Source organism: Odocoileus virginianus, chromosome 11 (genome assembly GCF_023699985.2).
Source record: "Odocoileus virginianus isolate 20LAN1187 ecotype Illinois chromosome 11, Ovbor_1.2, whole genome shotgun sequence".
Lineage (NCBI taxonomy): Eukaryota > Metazoa > Chordata > Mammalia > Artiodactyla > Cervidae > Odocoileus > Odocoileus virginianus.
This window is the reverse complement of record NC_069684.1, coordinates 4887267-4913956: the sequence shown is the minus strand read 5'-3', so window position 1 is coordinate 4913956 and position 26690 is coordinate 4887267. Positions and strand designations below refer to the sequence as shown.

The 26690-nt window shown below is 40.5% G+C and overlaps 1 protein-coding gene across 1 annotated transcript in view; it reads right to left on the bottom strand.

The window, feature by feature from the left end:
• LOC110122425 (membrane cofactor protein-like) overlaps positions 1 to 16068 on the bottom strand; it is a 45741-nt gene extending 29673 nt beyond the window's left edge. The window contains exons 1-3 of the mRNA XM_070474643.1: positions 15905 to 16068; positions 10785 to 10973; positions 10341 to 10443 (exon numbers count right to left, since the gene is read on the bottom strand). Of these exons, the coding sequence (XP_070330744.1) occupies positions 10341 to 10443; positions 10785 to 10973; positions 15905 to 15947 (335 nt within the window). The 5' untranslated portion in view covers positions 15948 to 16068. The remainder of the gene's footprint in view (positions 1 to 10340; positions 10444 to 10784; positions 10974 to 15904) is intronic.
• Positions 16069 to 26690: the final 10622 nt, after the last annotated feature.

Here is a 26690-nt window from a genome sequence, read left to right as displayed (position 1 = left end):
GAATGTGTTACAGGGAAGAGTCAATATTGACTCCAAGTTGGGCTTGTATCTTTGACTTTAACCTTTGCTTTTCTTTGCTTTTATTATTGTAATCATACGTAATGGCCTATCTAAGGCCTTTGTTCAGGACCCTGTCCCACAAGGAGGGAAAAAATTTCACATCCCCTCCCGGAGGCTGGCTATTCCAGAAGATTAATGGCCTTTTTTTTTTTTTTTAAACTTTACTTCCTCACCCCCCACCCTTTTTCTGTTCTATAAAAGAACCTGGCATTTAGATCACAATAAGATGGTTATTTTGAGATATTAGTCTGACATCTTCTCAGTCTGCCAGCTTTCTGAGTAAAGTTGTATTCTTCACCTCAACACTTCACCTCTCAGATTTATTGTCCTGTCATGCATCAAAGAGAAATGTACTTGGACTTGGTAAAAAATGGAAATGAAAATATAACCTACCAAAACTTATGAATGGAATACAGCAAAAGATGTGACAATAAGGAAGTTTAAATTTATAAATGTTTACATTAAAAAATGTAAAACCTTGCATACTTTGAAACATAGGCCAGAGACAGTAACTTCAAATGAGCCTGGATCAGACCGCGTGTGATCTTGCAGAGCCTCTCCAAGAGGCAACTGGGCCTCCTTCTGGGAACACAGAGACTGGTGGTAGCCATTTGGGAATTCATTGTACCAGGAGGACAGTCATGCTCACAAAAAATACCATTTTGAGAACCTCCTCCTTGCTTATTAGTGTTGGGGGCTTACCATTCACCAACGAACTGGCAACAGTCCCAGGATGCACTGGGATGAGCAGCCAGACACCCTGGGGCCTGGTCCTGCCAGTCAACACCAGTCCCATGACTCCCTGGGCCATGCAGACAGCTGCACCAAGACCCAGTCTCACCCACTAGTGGGCCATCAGATTCTGTATGAGGCATGGCCTGTCAGCCAACCCATCTGAGGGCTAGCACTGCTATCAGTGTTCCCCAGTAGCTGACTCCGCCATAAATAAAGAGCCTTGCAGCCCGTATAAGGAACATTAGAAGATACACATATAGTAAACAGATGGGAGTACATTGCTGGGCCATATAGAATGTTTTCTACATAAGACCACTTTTCCAAAATTCAGAAACATATCTGAACTACCTAGAACAAAGAAAACACAGAGAATTAGGTAAAATAAGGCAAGAAAAAATATGTCCCATGGGAAGGAAGTAGCCCAGAACAAGAACTACCTGGAGTGGAGACAAGCAATATACCTTGTAAAAAGTTCAAGGTAATGATTATAAGAAATTTCAAAAAAGTCAGAAGCAGAATGGATGAATATAGTAAGAAATTTAATAAATTATGAAATATTTAAAAAACCTTAACAGAGCTGAAGAATACAATAGTTGTAATAAAATTACACCAGAAGGATTCAACAGGCGATTACATGATTCAAAACAATGGATCAGCAACTGGAAGACAGAATAGAGGAAATCACTAAAGCTGATTAGAAAAAAAACTGAAAAAAATGCAGATGGTTTAAGAGCTCTCTGAGACAATATCAAACATACTAAATAATTTGCATCATGGGGCCCCAGAAGAAGAGGGAGAGAAAGGAGCAGAGAATTTAATTAAAGAACAAATAGCTGAAAATTTCCCTAACATGGGAAAGGAAATCGATTTCTAGGTCCAGAAAGCAGAGTCCCAAACACAGTGAACACAAAGAGATCCACACCAAGATGAATTGTAATCAAACTGGCAGAAATTAAAGACAGAGAGATTTTTAAAAGCAGCACAAGAAAAGCAGCTGGCTGCATATAACAAATTCCCATATGATTATAAGCATTTTCAGAAGAAACTTTAAAGATCAAAAGGCAGTAGCATGATAAGGTTAAAGGTATGAAAGCTAAAAATCTATATATAAAAATACTGTACCTGCCAAAGATATTTAGATTTGAAAGAATGTTGCTGCTGCTGCTGCTGCTAAGTCGCTTCAGTCGTGTCCGACTCTGTGCGACCCCATAGACGGCAGCCCACCAGGCTCCCCCGTCCCTGGGATGCTCCAGGCAAGTACACTGGACTGGGCTGCCATTTCCTTCTCCAATGCATGAAAGTGAAAAGTGAAAATGAAGTTGCTCAGTCGTGCCCGACTCTTCGCGACCCCATGGACTGCAGCCCACCAGGCTCCTCCGTCCATGGGATTTTCCAGGTAAGAGCACTGGAGTGGGGTGGCATTGCCTTCTCCATGAAACAGTGTTACAGACAAGCAAAACTAAAAGAATTCAGTACCACTAAACGGGCTTCACCAAAAATGTTAAAAGGATTTTTTTTTTAAAGTACAAAAGAAAAGGCCACAGCTAAAAAATATGAAGATTGTGAAGGAATTATCTTATTTGTAAAGGGAAACATACAGGAAAGGTAGTAGATAAACCATTTATAAAACTAGTAGGAAGGTTAAAAGACAAAAGTAGCCAAATCATATATATATATATATATATGTATGTATATACACACACACATATATAATAAGAAGGGATGCACAGAACAACGAACTATAAAATATGATGTCAAAAACATTAAACATGAGAGGAGGGGAGTAAAAATAAGTGCAGTTATAATGTATTTGAACTTAAGAACTCAGCAATGTTAAGCAATCATGAAGTTTTATACAAAAATCTCATGGCAATCACAAACCAAAAATCTATAATACATACATACACACACAAAAGAAAGAAATCCAAACTGAACATTAAAGATACTCATCAAATCACAAAGAAAGATAGCAAAAGAAGAATGAAAGAGAACTGCAGTAACAAACAGTAAATGATTAAGAAAATGACAAAACATGGATACCTACCAATTTTTATTTTAAATGTAAAAGAAACAATACTCTATTCAAAAGACATGGAGTGGCTAAAAGGGTAAAAAAACAAGATCTAATGATATGCTGCATGAAAGAGACTCACTTCAGATATAAAGACACAAAGTCTGAAAATGGAGGAATGAAAAAATGTATTCCATGTAAATGGAAAGCAAAAGAAAGTTATAATACAAATACTTACCTCAGACAAGATAGAGTTTAAAAAAGGACTGTAGAAGAGACAAAGTAGAACCATACATAATGATCATGGGGTCAGTCCAAGAAGAAGATATAGCAATTGTAAATACATATGTATACAACAGACAATCACCTAAATACATAAGGAAAATATAACAGATATAAAGGGAGAAATTGGCAGCAACGCAACAATCACACAGGACTTTAACAACACACATACATCAAAGGACATATAGACAGAAGATCAATAAGGAAGCATTAGCTTTAAATGATACATTATATCAGATGAACTTAATAAATATGTATGGAACATAGATCCAAAAGCAAAAGAATATATAGTCTTTTCAAGGACACATGGAACATCCTCCAGGACAGATCATATTCTAGGCCACAAAACAAGCTTTGGTATATTTAAGAAAATTGAAATCATATCAAGCATTTTTTCTGACAACAAAGACATGAGACCAGAAATCAGCTATAAACACTAATAAGGCTCAACATTATGCTGCTAAACAATGAACAGACCACTCATGTAACCAAAGAACATTTTTTTTTAAAACTGGAGACAAATGAAAACAAAAATACAATGACTTAAATTCTATGAGATGCAGAAAAAGCAGTTCCAAGAGGAAACTTTATAGCAATAGAAGCTTACCTTAGGAAATAAGAAAAATCTCAATTAAACACCTACTTACATCTCAAGGAAGTTAGAAATGAAGACCAAACAAAACCAAAAGTTAGTAGAAGTAAAAAAATATCATAAAGATCAAGGCAGAAATAAATGAAATAGAAAAAAAAAAAGGACAAAAGAAAAAAAGACCTGGTACTTTGAAAACATAAAAAAGAAAGTTAAAACATTTAGCCTGACTCAATTTTTTAAAAAAAGAGGGTCTAAATCAGTAACATCAGAAATCAAAGTGGAGAACTTATAACCAACACTTAAGAAACAAAGAGGATCGTAAAAGATCACCATGAACAACTATATGGCAATATAATGAACAACTAAGAAGAAACGCACAAATTCTGAGAAAGGCACAATATCCTAAGACTCTACCAGGAAGAAATAGAAAATATTAACTAATTAATTATCAGTAATGAAATCAAGTCACTAACAAAAGAACTCTCAACAAACAAAAGTCACATAAGGTGACTTCTAACAAACATTGTGAGAAGAGTTGACATCCTTCTCAAACTAACAATATATCATGCAACCCAGGTAATATGGCCAATATTTTGTAATAATGATAAATCAAGTCTAATCTATAAAAGTTTTTAATTACTTTATTGTACCCCTGAAACTAATAGAATACTGCAAACTAACTATGCCTTATTGAATTGAAAGAGAACACCTATTCTCAAACTATTTCAAAAAATTTAAATGAAAGAAAATGCATTGTAAAAGGCTAAAATCACTCTAATACTTAAGCCAGACAAAGACACCACAGCAAAAGAAAATTATAGACCAATATCCTTGAAGAACTTAGACACAAAAATGCTTAATAAAATATTAGCAAATAAATTAAAAATTACTTTAAAAGGGTCATACACCATGATTAAGTGGGATTTATCTCAGGGGTGCATGTGCTGTGCTTAGTATAATGCTCTGTCATGTCCAACTCTTTGTGACCCCATGGACTGTCACCCTATAGATTCCTCTGTCCATGGGGATTCTCCAGGCAAGAATATTGCAGTGTATTAACATACCCTCCTCCAGGGGATCATCTCCACCCAGGAATCCATCCGGGGTCTCCTGCATTGCAGGTGGATTCTTTAACAGCTGAGCTACCAGGGAAGCCCTACCAGGGCTGCATGGATGATTCAAAGTCACAAATCAGTCAATGTGATATACTACATTAATACACTGAAGAATAAAAATCATAGATTATCTCACAAATGCAGGAAGCTTTTAACAAATTCCAGGTCCATCTATGATAAAAACTCTCAACAACATGGATATAGAGGGAAGGAAGAAAGCATTGCATGCGTGCTCAGGTGGACACACCTGGGACTGCATCGACTGTATGGACTGTAGCCAACCAGGCTAACCTGTCCATGGGTTTCTCTAGGCAAAAATACTGGAGTGGGTTGTCATTTCCTTCTCCAGGGTATCTTCCCAACCCAGGGATTGACCTGCATCTCCTATGGCTTCTGCATTGAGGCAGATTCTTCACCACTGAATCACTTGGGACAGTCCCCATAAAAGGAACATACCTCCGTATAATATAGGTAATATATAAGATAATATATTATTTAACTTATATGCAGAGTACATCATGTGAAATTCCAGGACGGATAAAGCACAAGCTGGAATCAAGATTGCCGGGAGAAATATCAATAACCTCAGGTACTCAGATGACACCTCCCTTATGGTAGAAAGTGAAGAGGAATTAAAGATCCTCTTGATGAAGGTGAAAGAGAAGAGTGAAAAACCTGGCCTAAAATTCAACATTCAAAAACTGAAGTTCATGGCATCTGGTTCCATCACTTAATGGCAAATAAATAGGGAAATAATGCAAATTGTGACAGACTTTACTCTCTTGGGCTCCAAAATCACTGTGGACAGTGACTGCAACCATGAAATTAAAAGATGCTTGCCCCTTGGAAGAAAAGCAATGATGAACCTAGACAGTGTGTTAAAAAGCAGAGATATTACTTTGCCAACAAAGGTCCATCTAGTCAAAGCTACAATTTTTCCAGTAGTGGTGTATGGATGTGAGAGCCAGACAATAAAAAGTCTGAGTGCCGAAGATTTGATACCTTCAAACTGTGATGCTGGAGAAGACTTTTGAAAGTCCCTTGGAGAGCAAGGAGATCAAACAAGTCAATCCTAAAGGAAATCAACAATAAATATTCATTGGAAGGACTGGTGATGAAGCTGATGCTCCAATACTTTGGCCACCTGATGCAAAAAACTGACTCACTGGAAAAGATCCAATGCTGGGAAAGATTGAGGGCAGGCAAAGGGGATGACAGATGATGAGATGGTTGGATGGCATCCCTAACTCAATGGACATGAGTTTGAGCAAGCTCGGCAGTCGGTGATGGACAGGGAACTCTGGTGTGCTGCAGTCCATGGGGTCGCAAAGAGTTGGAAATGACTGAGTGACTGAACAGAACTGAATAAATTCAGTTGAAAGATAAAAAGTTGAAGGATAAAAAATAAGTATTCAGAAATCTGTTGTGTTTCTATACACTGAAAAGAAGCTAACAGTAAGATAAATTAATACAACAATCCCATTTATAATTGCATCAAAGGAATAAACTACCTAGCAATAAACTTAAGAAATGAAGTAAAAGATCTGTACTTTACTTGGAGTATTGTAATGTACAATGAGAGAAATTGAAGATGATAGAAAAATATGGAAAGATATACCATGCTCATGGATTAGAAGAGTTAATACTGTTAAAATGATTATATTCATTTTAGTAGACTAACTAATATGAAGCACAAGCTGCCAGGAGAAATATCAATAACCTCAGATATGCAGATGGCACCACCCTTATGGCAGAAAGTGAAGAGGAGCTAAAAAACCTCTTGATGAAAGTGAAAGAGGAGAGTGAAAAAGTTGGCTTAAAGCTGAATATTCAGAAAACAAAGATTATGGCATCTGGTCCTATCACTTCATGGCAAATAGATGGGGAAACAATGGAAACAGTGGCAGACTTTATTTTTGGGGGCTCCAAAATCACTGTAGATGGTGACTGCAGCCATGAAACTAAAAGACACTTGCTCCTTGGAAGAAAGTTATAACCAACCTAGACAGCATATTAAAAAGCAGAGATATTACTTTGCCAACAAAGGTTCATCTAGTCAGAGCTATGGTTTTTCCGGTTAGAGTTGGACTATAAAGAAAGCTGAGCGCCAAAGAATTGATGCTTTTGAACTGAGGTGTTGGAGAAGACTCTTGAGAGTCCCTTGGACTGCAAGGAGATTCAATCAGGCCATCCTAAAGGAAATCAGACCTGAATATTCATTGGAAGGACTGATGCTGAAGCTGAAACTCCAATACTTTGGCCAGCTGATGCAAATAATTGACTCATTTGAAAAGACCCTGATGCTGGGAAAGATTGAAGGCAGGAGGAGAAGGGGACGACAGAGGATGAGATGGTTGGACGGCATCACTGACTCAATGGACATGAGTTTGAGTAAACTCTGGGAGTTGGTGACGGACAGGGAGGCCTGGTGTGCTGCAGTCCATGGGGCTGAAAGGAGTTGGACACGACTGAGTGACTGAACTGAACCGAACTAATATAAAATGATTATATTCATTTAAAGACCCTTCAGTAGACTAACTGGATTAAGAACACACACATACACACATACACACACACACACACACACACACACACACACAGTGGACTGTAAGTCAGCCATAAAAACTGGGAAATCTTGTCATTAGTGACAACGTGGATTGGCCTATAGAATATTATGCTAAGTGAGATAAGTCAGACAGAAAAATAGAATATTGCATATCGTTTGTGTTTGCAATTTAAATACAAAGCAAATGAAGAAACAAAAAAACAGAAACAGTCTCCAGTTCAGTTCAGTTCCGTTCAGTCGCTCAGTCATGTCTGACTCTTTGCAACCCCATGGACTGTGGCACTCCAGGCCTCCCCCCATGAACAGTATGAAAAGACTCTAGTTACAAAAAACAAAAAAGTGTTTGCCCTGGGAAGGGGTGGATGAGAAATTAATTAAATGAGTGATATTAAGAAGTACAAATTTCTAGTTACAAAAGCAATGTTGCAAGGATATAATGGGAAAATAGTCAATGAAGTGTAATAACCTTGTATGGTGATAAATTGTATCTAGACTTATCATGTTAATCACTTTGAAATGTATAGAAATAGCAAATCCCTATCTGATGCATCTGGACTAATTTAGTTTGTAGGTAAACTAGTCTTTAATTTAAAGTAAGAAGAGAGCTCTAAAATAATCCACCTAATGTTACAACTTAAAGAACTATTGAACAAAGATATACACACAAAACTAGCAGAAAGAAGTAAACAATAAAGACTAGAGCAGAAGAGAAATTAGTAGAGAATACCAAATGAATCCAAAAGTTGGTTTTCCAAAAGAGGAAGAAAACTGATATACCCTTAGCTAGATGGACTGAGACAAAAAGGAAGATCAAATTACCTAAATCAGAAATGAAAATGGAGATATTTCCCTTAGTTCTACAGAGTTAAAAAATATTATGAGACTTCTGTGAATAATTTTATGACAACAAATGGATAGCCTAGATATAAAAGACAAATTTGTGTAAACACAAACTCTACCAAGACTTCACTAAAAAATACAAAATCTGAATTGATTATGACTAGTGAGGAGATTGAATCAGTAATCAAAAATTTCCCAATAATGAAAAAAGTCCTGGATCTGATGTCTTCACTGTTTAATTCTGCCAAACATTTAAAAGAGGAGTAATACCAATTCTTCTTAAAGTGTTACAAAAATTGAAGAGAAAGGCAGTCTTCTGAATTTATTCTATGATACCAGTGTAATAATGACACCAAAGCTAGAATAAGACATTACAAGTAACCAAGCTACAGAACAGTATTCCTTATTAATACTGATGTAAAAATCCTCAATGTAATACTAGCAAACAATTCATCAGCATATAGAAAGGATTAAAAAGCATGACCAAGCAGAAATTATTCCTGGAATGCTAGGATGGTTCAACATGAAGGTCAATCAATATAATATATCACATCAGCAGAAGGAAGGAAAAAACCCACATGATCATCTCAAGTGATGAAGAAGAAGCATTTGACAAAATTCTACAGTTTTCATGATAAAAAATATTAAACAATCTAGGAACAGATGGAAACTGCTTCAGGGTAATAAAGACCATATATGAGAAACACACAGCACAATATCATACTCAGTGGTGAGAAGCTGAAAAATTTTCCTCTAAGATGAACAAAGGCAAAGATGCTTACTTTTACCATATCGATTCAAAATAGTACTGAAAGTTCTAGGCAGAGCAATTAAGCAACAAAAAGAAATAAAAGGCATCCAAATTGGAAAGAAAAAAGCTCAGCTTATCACTGCTTGCATTAGCATGATTTTATATGTATAAATCTCTAAAGATTCCACACATACACAAAAATATTAGAACTATTAAATGATTACAGAAAAATGTGATTAAAGTTAACATTAATAAAACCTGTTGCATTTCCAGTGTATTACATTTCAATTCTAAAATCATATTTTAAAATAAATGCCCAGTATCTCCAATATGTAGTATTAAAGGAGCCCTGTAGGAAAAAAAAAAAAGCTATTATTAAATGCTCAGTATCTCTTTTTGAGATGTTTCACTCGTTTGCAGCAGCTCAAAAGTTAGGTTTTCCCATTAAGAGATTATGATCAACATTATCATCCAGGCTAAGCAGATCAATTTAGGTCCTTAAATGAATCTATGGACTGTAGCCTACCAGGCTCCTCCCTCCATGGGATTCTCCAGGCAAGAATACTGGAGTGGGTTGCCATTTCCTTCTCCAAGAGATCTTCCCGACTCAGGGATCAAACCCAGGTCTCTTGTACTGCAGGCAGACACTTTAACCTCTGAGCCAGCAGGGAAGCCCCTTAAAACTACAGATTATCTCAAAATAAGAGTATGTCTGGTTGACAGTTCTCTTCCTATTTCCATAAGCCCCATTTCAACTCTAAGAACTGACAATTTCATTCTTGTCAATGTATGACAAAAACCACTACAATATTGTAAAGTAATTAGCCTCCAACTAATAAAATAAATAAATAAATAAATAAAATTATTGTCAAGAATAGAGTTACCATGATTACTACATTTTTAATTTATACAATAGGTTTATTATTACATATAGTAAGTTACATGGGCTTCCCAGGTGATGCTAGTTAAAGTATCCCCTGTCAATGCAGGAGACACAAAAGACGCAGGTTTGATCCCTGCATTGGGAAGATCCCCTGGAGGAGGAAGTGACGACCCACCCAGGTATTCTTGCCTGGAAAACTCCATGGACAGAGGAGCCTGGCAGGCCCCTGGCAGTCCATGGGGTTTCAGAGAGCTGACATGACTGAGCGACTGAGCACACACATAGTAAGTTATACAGTTTTGCTTTACTTCAATTTAAACTTCTTTCTAATTACACATTTTTCAGGTCTTCGTAAATAGTGCAGTAACTGTTTGACTACAAGTACAAATTGTCACATAGAAAACAAAATGAAATCTAGTTTATAGAAATGTTTAAAAAGAGGAGCAAAACAAAAATGGAATTAGTAATACTGAACCTTATTTTCTGTAATGAGCATCTTACTCACCCCGGATTACAAGCAAAGTGAACCTGTGAACCAAACAGAGCACTTCCATTCACGAAGTTGACTTGGCCATTCACAGGATCTCCTACATTAGGACATGATTTTTCTAAAAGGAAATGTTCAAATATGTTGGTTTATACCAATTTCAAAAATAGGTTTAAATCAAATTCAAAAGTCTACTTTGCTTGCTTGAATTCATGGGAATCTTATTACTCATTTAACTATTATTTTCTTTCCATATTATATGGCCAAAAAAGATTCATATTTACCCAGGTAAACAATTGCCAAGAAAAAGATTCCCTGGGGATTTTTCAAAGCCTGAACAAATGCACAGATATCTAAAAACCTATATTCACATGATAAAATCATCACTGAAGTAGTGGAATAGGCACACTAAGTTGTGTGTAAATATCCAGTACTATAAAACATTTTTGTTTGTTTATTTACCTACACAGGCATCCTGGAGAGATGACCACGTATTATTATCTTGACAAACAGCAGATCTCGGGAGAGTAGGAACCTTGGGCTTGAAACCTAGACGACACTCATATTGTACACATTCCCCAGGACGATAATTGGGTTTAGGTGCACCCTGGAGCCTCATAGTGTCAAATCTTGGTGGATCACCACAAGCCTCTAGGAATAGAGAGAATAAGAACATGCAAGTGAAGTACTTTATCTCTTTCATCAGCGAGGGACTGCGGCCTGGCCTCAGGTAGGTACTACAGAATAAGTAGAAAGATTCAATGACTGTCTCATGCTTTCCCAGGTGGCTAAGTGGTAAAGAATTGCCTGAGGATGCAGGAGAAGCAGGAGATCTGGGTCCGATCCCTCAGTTAGGAAGATCCCCTGGAAGGGGAAATGACAATCCACTCCAGTATACTTGCCTGAAAAAATCCCATGGACAGGGGAGCCTGGCAGGCTATAGTCCATGGGGTCGAAAAGAACTGGACACAATTGAGCACGTATACACGCCCATGCTTTTACCCATGTGGCAATAGTAGCAAACGATGTGCCCTGCTTACTTGAAATAACCATCTATGAGCTTTTTTGGTTTGTTGAGGAAGAAGGTGAACTTTCATTCAACACAATTGAAAAGATAGCATCTATGTTTTGGGTTTTAAAATGTATTTATAGGTATGTGTCCTTCCCTCTTCTTTCTAAATTCATCATTTCAAAACTCACCTCTTTCTAAGAAGTCTTGTATAGTATATAGCTCTCTGATCAGATTACTCTTCCATAGTTTAGACTCAGTGTCCTCTCAGAAGGCAATGTCCTAGAGGGCAGAGATCATATGCCTTCTTTCTGTACTACACTCTGTAGATACTGGGTAAGAGTAATATCAAATAAACATTGTGAATTTCATAGGTCAAAATAAATATGGACTAAAGTATTTAAAAATATAACTTCCTTCTATTTGCTTTGTATCAGTGAATTGTTGTGGCTGTTGTTCAGTCGCTCACGTCCAACTCTTTGCTACCCCATGGACTGAAGCATGCTAGGCTTCCCTGTCCTCCACCATATCCCAGAGCTTGCTCAAACTGATGTCCATTGAGCTGATAATGCCATCCAACCATCTCATCCTCTGTCGTCCCCTTCACTTCCTGCCTTCAGTCTTCCCCAGCATCATTTCTAATGAGTCATTCTTTGCACCAGGTAGCCAAAATATTGGAGCTTCAACGTCAGCATCAGTCCTTCCAATGAATATTCGGGACTGATTTCCTTTAGGACTGACTAGTTTGATCTCCTGGCAGTCCAAGGGACTCTAAAGCGTTTTCTCCAACACCACAGTTTAAAAGCATCAATTCTTTGGTGCTCAGCTTTCTTTATAGTCCAACTCTCACATCCATACATGACTACTGGAAAAACTGTAGCTTTGACTATATGGACCTTTGTCAGCAAAGTAATGTCTCTGCTTTTTAATACGCTGTCTAGGTTAGTGAATTGAACATTTTATAAATAAATGGATACCCTTTAAATAATCAAATTTTATTACTTTGAATAACCTTACATAAAAAATTGGTTTCTTGGACGTTACTGTAAACATAATTTAATCTTCATTCACTGATTAATGGATTGTACATGCCCTTAAAAGCTTCCTGCAGTAACTGTTTGGGCTGTTTATCCAATGTATCCTGACAGTAAATGCTATTGCTATTATTTTAGAATTTTTATCTCTGGCCTTTTTTTGTCGGGGGTTCTTCCCTAGAACAGTGTTACTCCTGCTTCAAGAAGTCCTCTTCCTTTTAATTATCTGTGCTCTTGGAAATCTTATGAATCTGCTAGAAATGATGTAAAACATTATGATATTTAAAGTCCTAAAGTGCTAAAAGAATGCAGAGGCCTCTCCTATAAGATTAAGGACCTAAAGGAGAAGGGAGATAAATCTATTTTGATCCCTGAGGAAACTTTGCTGTAATTACTTCTTGGATCTAGGTCTTCAGATTGACAGACTAGTCAAGAGAGAACTCTAAACAAGTGAAATATTATTCTCCTTTTTCACCATTTTCTAAATTTCAGATTCCTCTCTTGATACCCTGTCCAACATTTAATTTACACCATGTGCTGAAATCCACCTATTGGCAAAATGTTTTCAACATTTCCAGTATTTTGATCTTAATATATGAATGCATCTCCATCAACTGCCCAAAACAAAAGCAAAAAACAAACAAAAAAAGGATGCAGTTATTAAAAACACTGTTTAATGATCAGTATAGAGTTGGATTTTACTAATAACATTAAATTTACTCAATTTGAGCTATAGATTCTCATTTTACAATAGGGGAAAAAATGGACTAGAAATGCTGTATAATTCCATCCTAGATAGAAATGTATAACATCATTCAGAGTTTCCTGGAACCAAGAAAGAAATCAAGTTAATAGCATGCCCATAATTAAATTATACAAGTGTTGTTTGTTTTATGTATTTGCTTTGCTTTATGTATCTGAATAATTTCTTCTCTTATTCAGAATGTTGGATTCTTTATTCCTGTGAGGATTTTCAAAGTAAACATATCTTGACTAAGATTTTTTTCCAGATGGTTTACAGTACAATTATTATTGGCCTGCAATGCTATACTTTTACAAGAAGCATTATATAGTATGCCATTATAGAATATGGTAGATTGCATTCAGAAAATTCTGAAATTTTCAATTTTCCAGATGAGTTTAAAGAAGATGAAACAGTCTCTATACATATCAAGAGAACTGTTCGCCTTCTGTATACTTGCAAATGTTGGGCAAGCACTCTCTACCTGCTTACAAAATTTAAAAATAACTGTCATACTCAAGCACAAACCCAGATCCATGCCCAGATGGTAACTTCAGGATAATTTTGGTCTCTGATCAAAGTGGGACCTCAATGAAACCTGACCATCCTGCCCCTTCTCTCACTGTCCACAAAAACTACTTTTGAAAAGGAATATCAAAATAAATTTCACTGAAACGTAAGTCCATGTTTGTATAAATTAACATTCTAAAAGGCTGATATAATGCTCGTAAGCAAGAACATCTAAATCCTACAACACTGCACTTTTTTTTTAAATCAAACTTGAAAAAAGTGCCACATAAAGGAGATTCTGGTTGGTGAGGAAGATGGAGCTGGATTGCAGACACATCATCAATTGTAAAGGAAAGGTACTGAATGCCAAGCCACATCTTGTCTTCAGAAATCTAAGCTGGGCTGTCTGAACATCTCTGCTGTGATGATCTGCCTACTGTGTGCATGACTGTAGGAATGGCGGGCTCCTGGTCTGGATGACTGACTGCCAGGCTGTGTTCTGTGTTGAGGCTGCTAGTCACTGGTGTGTAGGTCTGGATCCTAGTGTGATTGGCTGCAAGGTCAGGGGAATCCCAGTCCTGGAGCCAGCCCTTTGATAGATAGGACCAGGTCACAAAGTGGATGGATGTGTGTGTGTATGTGTGTGTGTGTGTGTGTGTGTGTGTGTGTTTTGGGGGGGATAGAACCTGGTCTCAGGGTGGCAGCTGCAGGGTCAGGGGCCCCAGAACTGCTGGTGGCTGGGGTCACAGCACAGGTGGGTTCCATAGCTGGTTTTGACCAGTTGATGGCTAGGGTCAGATCCCGACATGGCTGGCTGAGGGACGCAAGGCATCTTGGAGGTTGTGTCAGTTTCCTGGTGGGCTGGGGCCCTGTGGGTCTTGACATTAGTGCTGGTGAGCAGCACCTGGCTCAAGGTGGGCAGGACCAGGTCCCAGGGACACTGCTTTCAGGGATAGGGTCCTGGAGTTGGTGTTAACACAGAGTGGATGGGCTGAGGCTCAGGGCTCTTGGGGCTGGTGTCCATCTTTTCACGGATTAGGCCAGGTCAGGGATCCATGCTGACCTCCTGGCAGACAAGACCCTGTTCTACACCTGGTTTTGGGGTGCCAGGGATCCAAGGGTTAATGTGGGCCCACTCTTGGGTACGGCTTTGTCTTCAGCCTTCTAGTGGGCAAGACTGGGTCTTGGGGTGGCTGGGGACTCTGGGTTACCTATGATAGTCAGTTTGATGATACATGCATGCATGCTAGGCCGCTTCAGTCATGTCCAAGTCTTTGCGATGCTATGGACTGTAGCCTGCCAGGCTCCTCTGTCCATGGGATTCTCCAGGCAAGAATACTGGAGTGGGTTGCCATGCCTTTCTCCAGGAGATCTTCCCCACTCAGGGACAGACTGGCGTCTCCTGTACGGCAGGCAGCCACCTGGAGAGCCCAGCGCTACCTCTGGTAATCAAGGCAAGTGAGCACTTTTCGCCCTCCACTGCCTCCGTCAGGGTTATGTGCCTAGTGGCCACCTTATCACTTCTTACGCCTCTGTGCTCACTGGTGCCTGTGTCAACGGTATGAGCGCCCGGGGCACAAGGATGGTGACTTCCTATGCTGCCTCCTGGATTCTGAGCCACAGCCTCCATCACCAGGCGGGGCTGGGAACGTGGGGGTGTAGGCAGAGTACACAGCGACTTCTCCCACCTGACCGTTATATACACCACACGAGCTTCCCAACTTGGCACCGCTGGGTGGCCACTTCGACAAAAATCACACTAGAGAACATCCTGCAGGGCCTCCCCCAGCCCAGCAGGATACCAATACTCCACTCCCGTTATAAACCTGCCCAGAGTACAGAGAGCAAGCCTCCCCGCCCACCCTCTCCCATCCCTCCACACATACATAGGCACAGAACCAGCCTACCAATATTCCCCAGGCACCTGAGAACTCAAAAGCAAGCCACCACCACCACCAACAGGCCAGCGGACCCGTCCCCAAGTGGCTCAGTCCCAGAAACCCTGCAAGCTTTTGCTAGTGACCCAGTTTGCCCCTTGGTAAGTCCGGCTGCGCGCATCACCCCGCGCCGCTGAGTGCGCACCAACAAGCAAGACGTCTCTTCTAGCGCTATGTGGTCCCCTCTGGTCACGCTTTCTACCCCAACTCCTTATGACCGCGGAGTGGACCCAGCCCCACGACTCTCACGAGAGACAAAAAGCAAATGTCCTCCCACCCTCGGTTCCAGTCGGCCGGCCTCGCGAGCCGCTCCGGTTCCCCACCAGCGCGCACACTCTGCAGGCTCCTACCGGAGACTGTGGGCAGCAGGAGCACGAGGACCACCAAAAGCATCCCTACGAGGCACCAGAAAAAGGGGACTCTCGGGGCGACCAGGAGGGGCTTGTGCGATACGAAAGCCTCTGTCACTTTCGGGGAGACCGGCTGGAAAGCTGAGCCCAGCCCGGCTCTGAGCTCGGTTGCCAGACGCAACAATCCCCAGACTCACAAGGTGTCCCGAGCAGTAACGCGGAGGGTGTGGCTGGGCCGTGCCGGGGGTGGGGTGAGGGTCTAGCGGGGCCAATGGGTGGTCTGCAAGGCGGGGCCTCGGTGCTGGGGGCGGTCCGTGTGCCCGGAGGGGCGGTCCGTGTGCCCAGAGGGGCGGCCCCTGCGCCTGGAGGAGCGGTCCCCGCGCCCGGAGGGGCGGCCCCCGCGCCCGGAGGGGAGGTTCCAGTGCCCCAGGGGCGGTCCCCGTGCCCGAGGGGCGGTTCGTGTGCCTGGAGGGGCAGTCCCTACACCGGAGGGGCGGTCCGTGTGCCTGGAGGGGAGGCCCCCGCACCCAGTGGGACGGTCCGTGTGCCCGGAGGGGCGGTCCCCGTGCCTGGAGTAGGGGGGCGCGGCGCTGCAGAGGGTTCCCCGTGGGCGCGCAGACATCGGTGCGCCTCCGCCGACACATGGGGTGTCTCTGGTTCCTCTGCCTGCAGACCTGAAGGAGAGCATCGGCGACTCAGCGGGAATATTTGGCTCACCGCCTCTTGATGAACAGACTGTTATCACCCTACGCAGGGAGGGTGGAAAGGAATCAAGGGCTGGCGCGGTCATTATTGTCCCTTTTCTGGAAGTCTGGATTAAAGAATCAAGTGCATCGACCTGAGGATAAAAACCTAAGCCCAGGCAGCGGGTGACGGTCGGCCAGACACCCCTCAGGACTGCAGTGTGGACCTGGGGCATTCCAGACTGTCCGGACACCTGGGTCCTTTGTTCAGTCTTTGGCATTAGTTAGGGATTAAAAGACGCTTACTCCTTGGAAGGAAAGTTATGACCAACCTAGATAGCATATTAAAAAGCAGAGACAAGGAAAAAAAAAAAAAAGCAGAGACATTACTTTGCCAACAAAGGTCCGTCTGGTCAAGGCTATGGTTTTTCCAGTGGTCATGTATGGATGTGAGAGTTGGACTGTGAAGAAAGTTGAGCACCGAAGAATTGACACTTTTTTTTTTTTTCACAAACTATGGCATTTTATTTCAGAGCCTTTGCTTACATTTGTACAATATATTACATAATTCTTCATTGTTTGCAGATCCTAATATATACTTTATAGCTTTTATTCTATAAGCTTTTCTTCAAGGTTTTGCTTTTTGAACTGTGGTGTTGGAGAAGACTCTTGAGAGTTCCTTGGACTGAAAGGAGATCCAACCAGTCCATCCTAAAGGAGATCAGTCCTGGGTGTTCACTGGAAGGACTGATGCTGAAGCTGAAACTCCAATACTTTGGCCACCTCATGAGAAGAGCTGACTCATTGGAAAAGACCCTGATGCTGGGAGGAATTGGGGTCAGGAGGAGAAGGGGACGACAGAGGATGAGATGGTTGGATGGCATCACCGACTTGATGGACATGAGTTTGGGTAAACCCCGGGAGTTGGTGATGGACAGGGAGGCCTGGCATGCTGTGATTCATGGGGTTGCAAAGAGTCGGACAGGACTGAGCGACTGAACTGAACTGAACTGAGGAATATTTCAGGAAACTATTATAGTTGTGGTTGAGCATCTACTACTGAAACCTCTTGTGGCCTGATAGATTTCAGAATCAGAAAAGATTTGCCCATTTGCTAGGATCAGTCTGTCTCTCACATATTTCCGAGAGAGTGCCCCGGGAAGGTAAATTATTAAATCACATGGGCCGTTAGCATAATGGGTTTCAACTCTCAGGAACCCTTGTCATTGAACGACTAAATGTTTTATTAAAGATGAAATACAATTTTATTGAAAAGGTGAGGACAAGGATGCATTAAGTGCAAAATTCTTGGAAGCAATGAATGTCATTAGAGTTGGGAGGGGTAGAAATTGGTTAGGTGAAGTGGCAAGAGGGAGAACTTTTCTGTTGAAACAGTCTTGCAAACAACGCTGCAAAATCAAGAGTGAGCACAATTTATTTGTAAAGTTATAAGTAAACCTGTATGCTTAGTAGAGGAAAGACAAAAGTAACATGACTGGCAGCAAAGAGCAAACAAAAGGAGTTGACATTTTCTTCTTCTTAGTTGAGAAAAACTAAAACGGGTAACCAATGTGAGTAAGCATATTGGGAGGCCAGTACTCTCAAATTTTTATATTTAATATAACATTTTATATGCCACAAGTTTTAAAATGGACATGACTTCTTAACAATTTAGCAGTCCCATTTAGAGTTTATCCCAAAGAATCACCTGTGAGCAAAGCTTCATAGTTTTGGGGGGAAAATTTAAGCCTTTAGTACTTAGCAGAAGTCTTAAGGATTCTATGATAGGTAATTTAAAGGGTGGAATTCTGTGCAGCAGCTTAAAAAATATCAGTGTGGGAAACTACAATATGCTTTAAGTGGACAAAACAGACTCCAAACCACTTCATAACTTTTTGTCATTCCTTCTATTAAAACAAAAGTAGTACTTGATACACATAAAGAGGTTAGCTGGAAATATTCCAAAATTAAGTAATAGTTGATAGGATTATGGATATTTCATTTTCCTTGTGCTTTTCAGCTTTCTAAATTGACCCTATGTTACCAGGCAAAGAAAAAAATGTACATGCAACCTGCATTTCAAATGTGACTTTGTTCATAGAGTGGCTGCCACAGAGCCTGTATCACACAGAGAAAAGGTGTGAGAGGGTGGCGAGGAAATGAAAATTCTCCTTGTAAAAGTCAAATGTATCAGCTGGAATCACAATACTTTATAAAGATTTAAGCAATTTTATATCTGAAATATGCTAAAGATATTCTGCGATGCACAAACCATGGAACTTCTTCCTCTCAGACCAACACGATTTTTTGAATTCTTGGAAGAGCATATAAAACCCAAAGTGTGGGTGTGATGTATAAAAGAAATACTTTAGTGTCTTGGGTTATAAAATCCAGATATTCCATTCATGATAATACAATTACAGGAGTTATAATTAAGACAATGAAAGGAAACACAATGAGAGAGAACTGAAATTTCTTTTAATTCTTGTATTTGTGAAAGAGTGATGTAACAGAAATAATCTGTGGTTTATTGTTGGCAATTATTTGTGAAAACAGAATCCATTTAATTATATTTCAATAAAACTGAGAAAAAGTTTCCTGTGTAGTTTTAGGTCTGTAAGTAAGTTGTGTGTGTTTCCTCCTCAGATTTTTAAAAGGTAGGAAAGAGATAAGGCTATTTTTTGGTTTCCTAGTTTCAGTTGGTATATCAGATTTAAAAGTTGGGCTTCATCAGCAGATGAATGGATAAGGAAGCTGTGGTACATATACACCATGGAATATTACTCAGCCGTTAAAAATAATTCATTTGAATCAGTTCTAATGAGATGGATGAAACTGGAGCCCATTATACAGAGTGAAGTAAGCCAGAAAGATAAAGAACATTACAGCATACTAACACATATATATGGAATTTAGAAAGATGGTAATGATAACCCTATATGCAAAACAGAAAAAGAGACACAGATGTACAGAACAGACTTTTGGACTCTGTGGGAGAAGGTGAGGGTGGGATGTTTTGAAAGAACAGCATGCATATTATCTATAGTGAAACAGATTACCAGCCCAGGAGGGATCCATGAGACAAGTGCTCGGGCCTGGTGCACTGGGAAGACCCAGAGGAATCGGGTGGAGAGGGAGGTGGGAGGGGGGATCGGGATGGGGAATATATATAATTCCATGGCTGATTCATGTCAATGTATGACAAAACCCACCGAAATGTTGTGAAGTAATTAGCCTCCAACTAATAAAAATAAATGAAAAAAAAAAGAAAAAGAAAAAGGTTGGGCTTTACTGAAATGTTCTTATGATCTCTAAAATTTCTACACCTGGGATTCATGAAATTATTCTAAATTAAAGACTTTCACATGGATTTCTTCAGCTTATTTTGATTTGACAAAAAGGAGGTTCTATTTGCAAGGTTTTGAACCTTGTTCTCTACTTTTCGGTACAAGTTCCATGGGGCAGAGATTGTTTTCTTGCTGTATCTCCAGTACTGAGACAGTTCTAGACCTATATTAGGTGCATAACAAACCCCATTAAATACTGAATAAAATAAATGGGTGTTGCTGTCAGATGCACTTAACACGTCTCTGCTATTTCTCCCCGCGTGGATTTACCAAATCTTGGGAAAGTTATGAGAGATTTTAATAATGTTAGGTCCTGGGAACAAAGCAGGATTTGCCTCTGAAAAGAATGACCTACAAGTGTCTGCACAGAAAGCTTTCCTAAATCAGGCAGACAAGCTGAGCTGTGAAGGGGATCTGTTCACTGTTTAACCCTTAGCCTTGAGATCATTTTAGTGACAGAGTTCCAAGGTAGGGGAGGGGTATTGACTGTGAACTTTCTAAGGTCCTGAGAGGAATAAAACTTAAGAGTCAAGGCTTTGAGTGAAGTCGGGGCTTAAACACTGGTGGTTCCTCCAACTCCCCCTAAAGATTTTGTTAAAGTGCCAATGAGAAAATGAGGAGAGAACGGAGAGTATAGGCTTTGAGCTCTGTAGCAGCTCTCCTGCAAACTTTAGGAATGATGGTAGGGTAGAGAGAGGTGTCTGCGGATGTCATTAAATGAAAAGTTGCAGTGACTTCCCTGGAGGTCCCATGGTTAAGACTCTGTGCTTCCACTTCAGGGGGCATGGGTTCGATCCCTGGCCAGGGAACTAACTAGGCTCTTGTATGCCACAAAGTGCAACCAAAGAATAAAAATAAATGAACTGGGGGACTTTGTTAAATGAAACAATGTTAGATGATCCTTTGTCTCCTCAATGGGTATATTTGCATTCTGCTTTTCAGAAGTGGGCCCAGCAGCATGAAGGGACCTGTGCATGCTCTCAGAAGGGGCTTGCCCCTCTCTACAGGTTAGGTATTTGTGAAAACCTGAAAGAGAATGGCTTAACAGAGGATAGTTAAGCCACCTTTCTGATGTTGGTCCTGGGAGCCCCGCCACCTCCGCTTGCACCTGGCAGGCGCCTGCCAGACCTCAGGAGAATTACTGCGGAGCCACACCCAACACAGGGATCCAGAACCCAGCCAGGCGCAGAGAGGAGGGCGTTTCTCAGAATGACCACCATCTCACTTTGTTTCCTCTTGGCTTTAAGAAGCTTCACCCGGTAAATATGTTACAAACCGTATTCCAGAAGTAGGTTTGCAAAGATAGTATCTTTTATTCCTCTCTCTTTATAATGGTGGAGACAGTACAATTAAACATGGTAGACTTAAACTGACTTATATCTCACGCTTAACCATACAAAAAAGCAAATGAAACAAAATTAGAATGCTGTCACTAGGAGTAGCTTCCAGACCAATTGTTGCAGTTCCTGCTTTTCAGATAAAAAATGTGAAGGCCAGAGCAACAGAGTTGCTCAACACTACAGGTAGAGTTAGGCAATATAGTATTTTATCCATAGTTAATACATACAGTATTTCCATAGATAACTGGTTTAAAAAAAATCATGGATCTCTTGCAATTACATTTTTTTCCCTCAAGAAAGTGGAAACTGATACACTATATATGTTACTTTAGTCCGTCTACAGGGAATATAGTATAAATCTATAAAATAATAATAACTTTAAGAATAATAACTGTATAAAAAATAGCTATTTAAGAAAGGTGTATGTGTTTAAAAAAACATATAAAGAGAGATTACAAGAAAATTAAAGTATTAATAATGGCTATCATTGAGTAATATAAGTACATGTGACTGATACGTGTTACATATTATCTTCCTGCATTTTCTAAATTCTCCGTGATGACTCCCTTCTATATTATAAACATTTGAAAATAAGAAAGATGACGAACATGTAAATAGAAATCCTAGTGACATCTTTCTTTTAAGTAATTGAGATTGCTTATAAATCCCAAGTGTAGTTTCTCCTGACTAGATATCGTTTGCTTTCGGCACAATAGAAGAGGGTGAAGGGGTGACCAGAATCCAGACTAAGAGGAGGGAGCTTCGTTGCATGCTGGGAGAGCTCCAGCATCTTCAAGGGTACATATGCGCATCTCTGTGAAGCCACTTCTTACATTTTATAACTCTCAGATCTTACTCTGGTGGCATGAATTGGCTCCTTTTCAATCAACATTTTAATATAAGGTATTGTCCAGCTTTATATTACTTTGTCAAGGAAGGACACTGAAATAACAGTTTTATTTAGATGAGAGCATGATCGTCCTATGAATTACTCAAAAATTTTATGCTGATAATCATGATGCAAGGACGACACACACATTATCGATATAAGTTCAAAAGGAGTGTCTACTGCCTCCCTGCGGTGGTTCCTATGTTGAATGCAAGAAGAAGGATGGCGTACATCTAGACACCAAGTAGCTAGGAGAGGGAGTACTGAGTGACTTGACCTTTTCTTACTGTTTCTTTTGTCAAAGGCAAGAGGTTTCAGAGTTAGGCAACTAAATAAACAGAGCCTGATTCCAGAACACGTTCTGATGGCCTCCAGCGAGAGGCTGCATCTTTGGAATCTGCTTCTTTACCTGTGTTGTGCTCCCTGCCCCTGCACCTGTCCAGGTGCACAGAAGTTAGACTCTGTACGGACTCTGATCCAATCCTTATCCACCGCATGCTGCTGCAAATGATTAACTTTGCTACTTTGGAACATTGTGGACAAAGAAACTATTTTAAAAGAAAAGGTTGAGACAAATTCATTGAGGACCTCCTACTGTTTTATTTGAAAGGTGCTCAGTAGTCAACGTGCATAATTTGAAATGCTGTAAAGTATGTTTTCCAAAGATTGGGGAATAATTATAATTTTGATAAATTCATTCTCAAATATTTACACTTCTCATTTGATTATCTATACTCAGAAATTATGTAAATTAAAAAGTGAGCCTTACACAAATGTTAATTTAGCATGGGAAAGAAAACATAAAAGCACAATCTATGGTAAATTAAAATGACTACTCAATGTTAGAAGAATGAATGAGAAATTGAAGAATACAATTAAAAGATATGACTATCAAATACTATGGGGTGTGTTCATATACAATTTTGAGTAAAGGGTGAAATGGTTGTCATTTGGTAAAAATTTTTTAAGAGATATCAGTATTATACAGTCAGTATAATCTCGTGATACAAACCTAGAAATGTAAAATAATATCTTAAGAACGCTACCACTGGAAGGAGGCCATTACAGATAATTTTTATATTTTTCTGTATTTTCTGTGTGTTCAATAATAGCACATATTACTCAGGGAGAATGGTTTATTTTTTAAAAAAAGTACAAACTGGTATGGAGAGGAAAGGCTATGAGTTCCAAAGAAAGATATCACTTTGGAATTGTTTGGGAGAGCTTCATGGGTGAGTGAATTCTGAGCTATATTAATGCAACTTAGATAGAAAGGTGAAATGTGTTTTAGGCAGGTAACCTGGCAGGAATAAGGCCAAGTCAAATGATATTTTGAGCATTCTTATGGAATATATTTTTTAAATAACTTGTAAAGACAACCTATGTTTTCATAGTCTGGAATTAGTCTGTTCATATTTGGAGGTAGCACAGATGGCTATGAATCATTTTGTACAACTTTTCTATCCTAGTACCCTAATAGTAAAGGAAAGGAATGCATTGCCCAAGAGATTTGGAGGCATCACTTAAAGCATTCCTGAAATCACAATATTCTCTGTTATATTCATTGTAAACTATCCTGCCTCATTTGCCTTCTGCTCCCTTACATATGTATTTGTGTAAATACAGAAATAACTCTATTTGCCCTTCAAACTATTGGAATAACACTAGAAAAAGGATTCTCATAGGAAGCCTTGTCATTTTTATCTCAAGCCTTTATATCCTATTGCTATATCAGCTGAGCATCCTCAGAACATATGCACAGACCCACTGAGAAAGATCACTGGATGATCTTTAATGCTTCAAAAAATGAATTACTAATTCTAAATTCTTAAAAAGTAATGTAGATTTTGTTTCCACAGATATTAGTGGAAAACATGTTCTTCCAGGGGTATGGTGACACAGAAGCAAGTTGAGTGCCCTCCCAGATAATACAGACAGGGCTTTGCAAATTTATTTCTGTTTAGGAGAAAATAGGATATAACCTGTATTATTTTTGTTATTAAGAAAAAATTGAATTGCCTATATATTAGCCCTAAATGCCTCTCTCATATCTTTACCTTCTCCTGTATCTACTTCTATTATTATTAATACAACCTTCTGTTGAAAATAAGATTTCTGACATGGTGTAGCTATGAAATGCCAGGTTTAGATTAGTTCACACTGATATCTGAATAAGTAGTTCAGGAAGATATGAAATTTACTAAAAATTGTGGTATTTTAAACTCTGTTTTCTGTGCCATGCTCAGTCGTGTCTGACTCTTTGTGACCCCGTGGACTGTGGCCCGCAAGGCTCCTCTGTCCATGTGATTCTCCAGGCAAGAGTACGGGAGTGGGTAGCCATTTCCTGCCCTACCTGCAGGACTTTGATTTCACACCAGTGGTTCTCCTTAAGTGGTGGCATCTCAACCACCTGGGAAGCCTTTTAAGGTTCAGTTCTTGCCAGTCTCCCCCCAGCTGGCTGCCCTGCCTGGTGGGGTGGGGTGAGGCAGGTGAAGCCTCTGTTGGGAAAACTTCCCTGGGAATGCGGGGCACCTCCCACTGTAGCTGCAGGGCTGTTTGGGGCTGTTGACTGGAGGATTCAGGTTCTGGTTCCCAGGGTGTGGGTACAGTTAAGACCCTGGATTGCTTTATTCACCTCTCTGCTGAGGTAGCTACCACAGACCTATGGGCATGACAGCTTTGATTCAGCTCAAACAAACCGAACAACTTCTGATTCACCTACTGTGTCCTGGCTCCAGGCTAGATATTGCCAAGAAAACAAGTAATTCATGGATTCTGCTAGCAGGTTGCTGTGATTCCAGTCCCCAACTGAGAAAGTGCCAGAAGACAGAGTTGAACATAAAAGCATAAAAAACAGTGACTTGGGACATCTTTTCCATAAAAGTAGTTTCTGGAGTTCTCATGAATGCTTAATTTTTAACAGTGCTTAAGGCTGAGTCATGAAAAGCAAAATGCATGCCCCAAGTAACTAACATGACCCTCATTTAGGCTTATCTTGTTTTACTCATCTGCCAACAAAGGTCCATCTGGTCAAGGCTATGGTTTTTCCAGTGGTCATGTATGGATGTGAGAGTTGGACTGTGAAGAAAGCTGAGCGTTGAAGAATTGATGCTCATGAACTGTGGTGTTGGAGAAGACTCTTGAGAGTCCCTTGGACTGCAAGGAGATCCAACCAGTCCATCCTAAAGGAGATCAGTCCTGGGTGTTCACTGGAAGGACTGATGCTGAAGCTGAAACTCCAGTACTTTGGCCACCTCATGAGAAGAGCTGACTCATTGGAAAAGACCCTGCTGCTGGGAGGGATTGGGGGCAGGAGGAGAAGGGGATGACAGAGGATGAGATGGCTGGATGGCATCACCGACTCGATGGGCATCAGTTAGAGTAAACTCCGGGAGTTGGTGATGGACGGGGAGGCCTGGTGTGCTGCAATTCATGGGGTCGCAAAGAGTCGGACACGGCTGAGCGACTGAACTGAACTGAACTGATTCATCTTCAGGCTAGCACCTCTTTACCTAAAATCAGCATTCCAAGTGATTTTTCCTAATAAATTGCTAAGCAAAATGTTTCTTTTGGAGATATCTTGAGTCCGGTTTTCCAAGCGATGATTTCTACCTGGCTAGAAAATTCTTTGTCAGGCATTACCCGAGTTTTACCACATATTTACTGGAAGCCTATCAGTGGAGAGTTCGTTGGGCTGAAGGTACCCCCCCGCCTCACGCCGGTTGCACTGGCAAGGAATTTCCAGCTGTGGAACTAAGGGCCGGTCAATCTCAATAAACACGAGAGAAGTCGAATCTTTGACCAACTTAGGGTAAAAAGACTGTGCTAAATCTCGGACCCGGTAAGTCTTCGTGTAAGATGTTCGCAACTCCACGTTTTGAGAAGCTGGTGTATAGTTTTATGGGAGTGCCTAGCAGACTGGTGTGTCTACATCTGGGGGCAGTTTGAGAGTTTTCCTTGAACACAAGGGACGCTCTGCATTCGGTCTGTTCTAATGTGATTCCACCCACCTTCCCATCACAATCCCCCGAGGGGCCGTTAGAGTAGTGGTTTTCAGGTCCCACCCCTACAATTCGGACTTGCAAGTTGCGCAGGTTACGCCGCTGTGCAGTCAGGGGCGAGAGCCCCTCTGTCTTAACTTTTCTGCGGCTGCTTTCACAAAGTGCAGCAAACCTGGTGTTTGTCTTAGAGGCTCCGGGCGGCTCTAACAAACACTCCAGGCAAGGCAGGCTGTAAAGAGCAGATTTGTTTCTGACAGTTTGGAATCTGGGAAGACCAAGATCGGGACCCTAGCGGAGCTGGTGTCTGGGGAGAACCAGCTTTCTGGTTTGCAGACAGTGCCCCCTAGCGGTAACTTCCTGGGGCAGCGGGGTGAGCAAATTTTACTGGGTCTTTTTTCAGAAGGACACTAACCCCAGTCAGAAGGTCTCCACCCTCATGACCTAATCACTTCCCAGTGGCCCTCACTGGCTAATGCTGAGTAGTATTTTAACAGGAATTTCGATGTGATGCAAACATTCACACAAT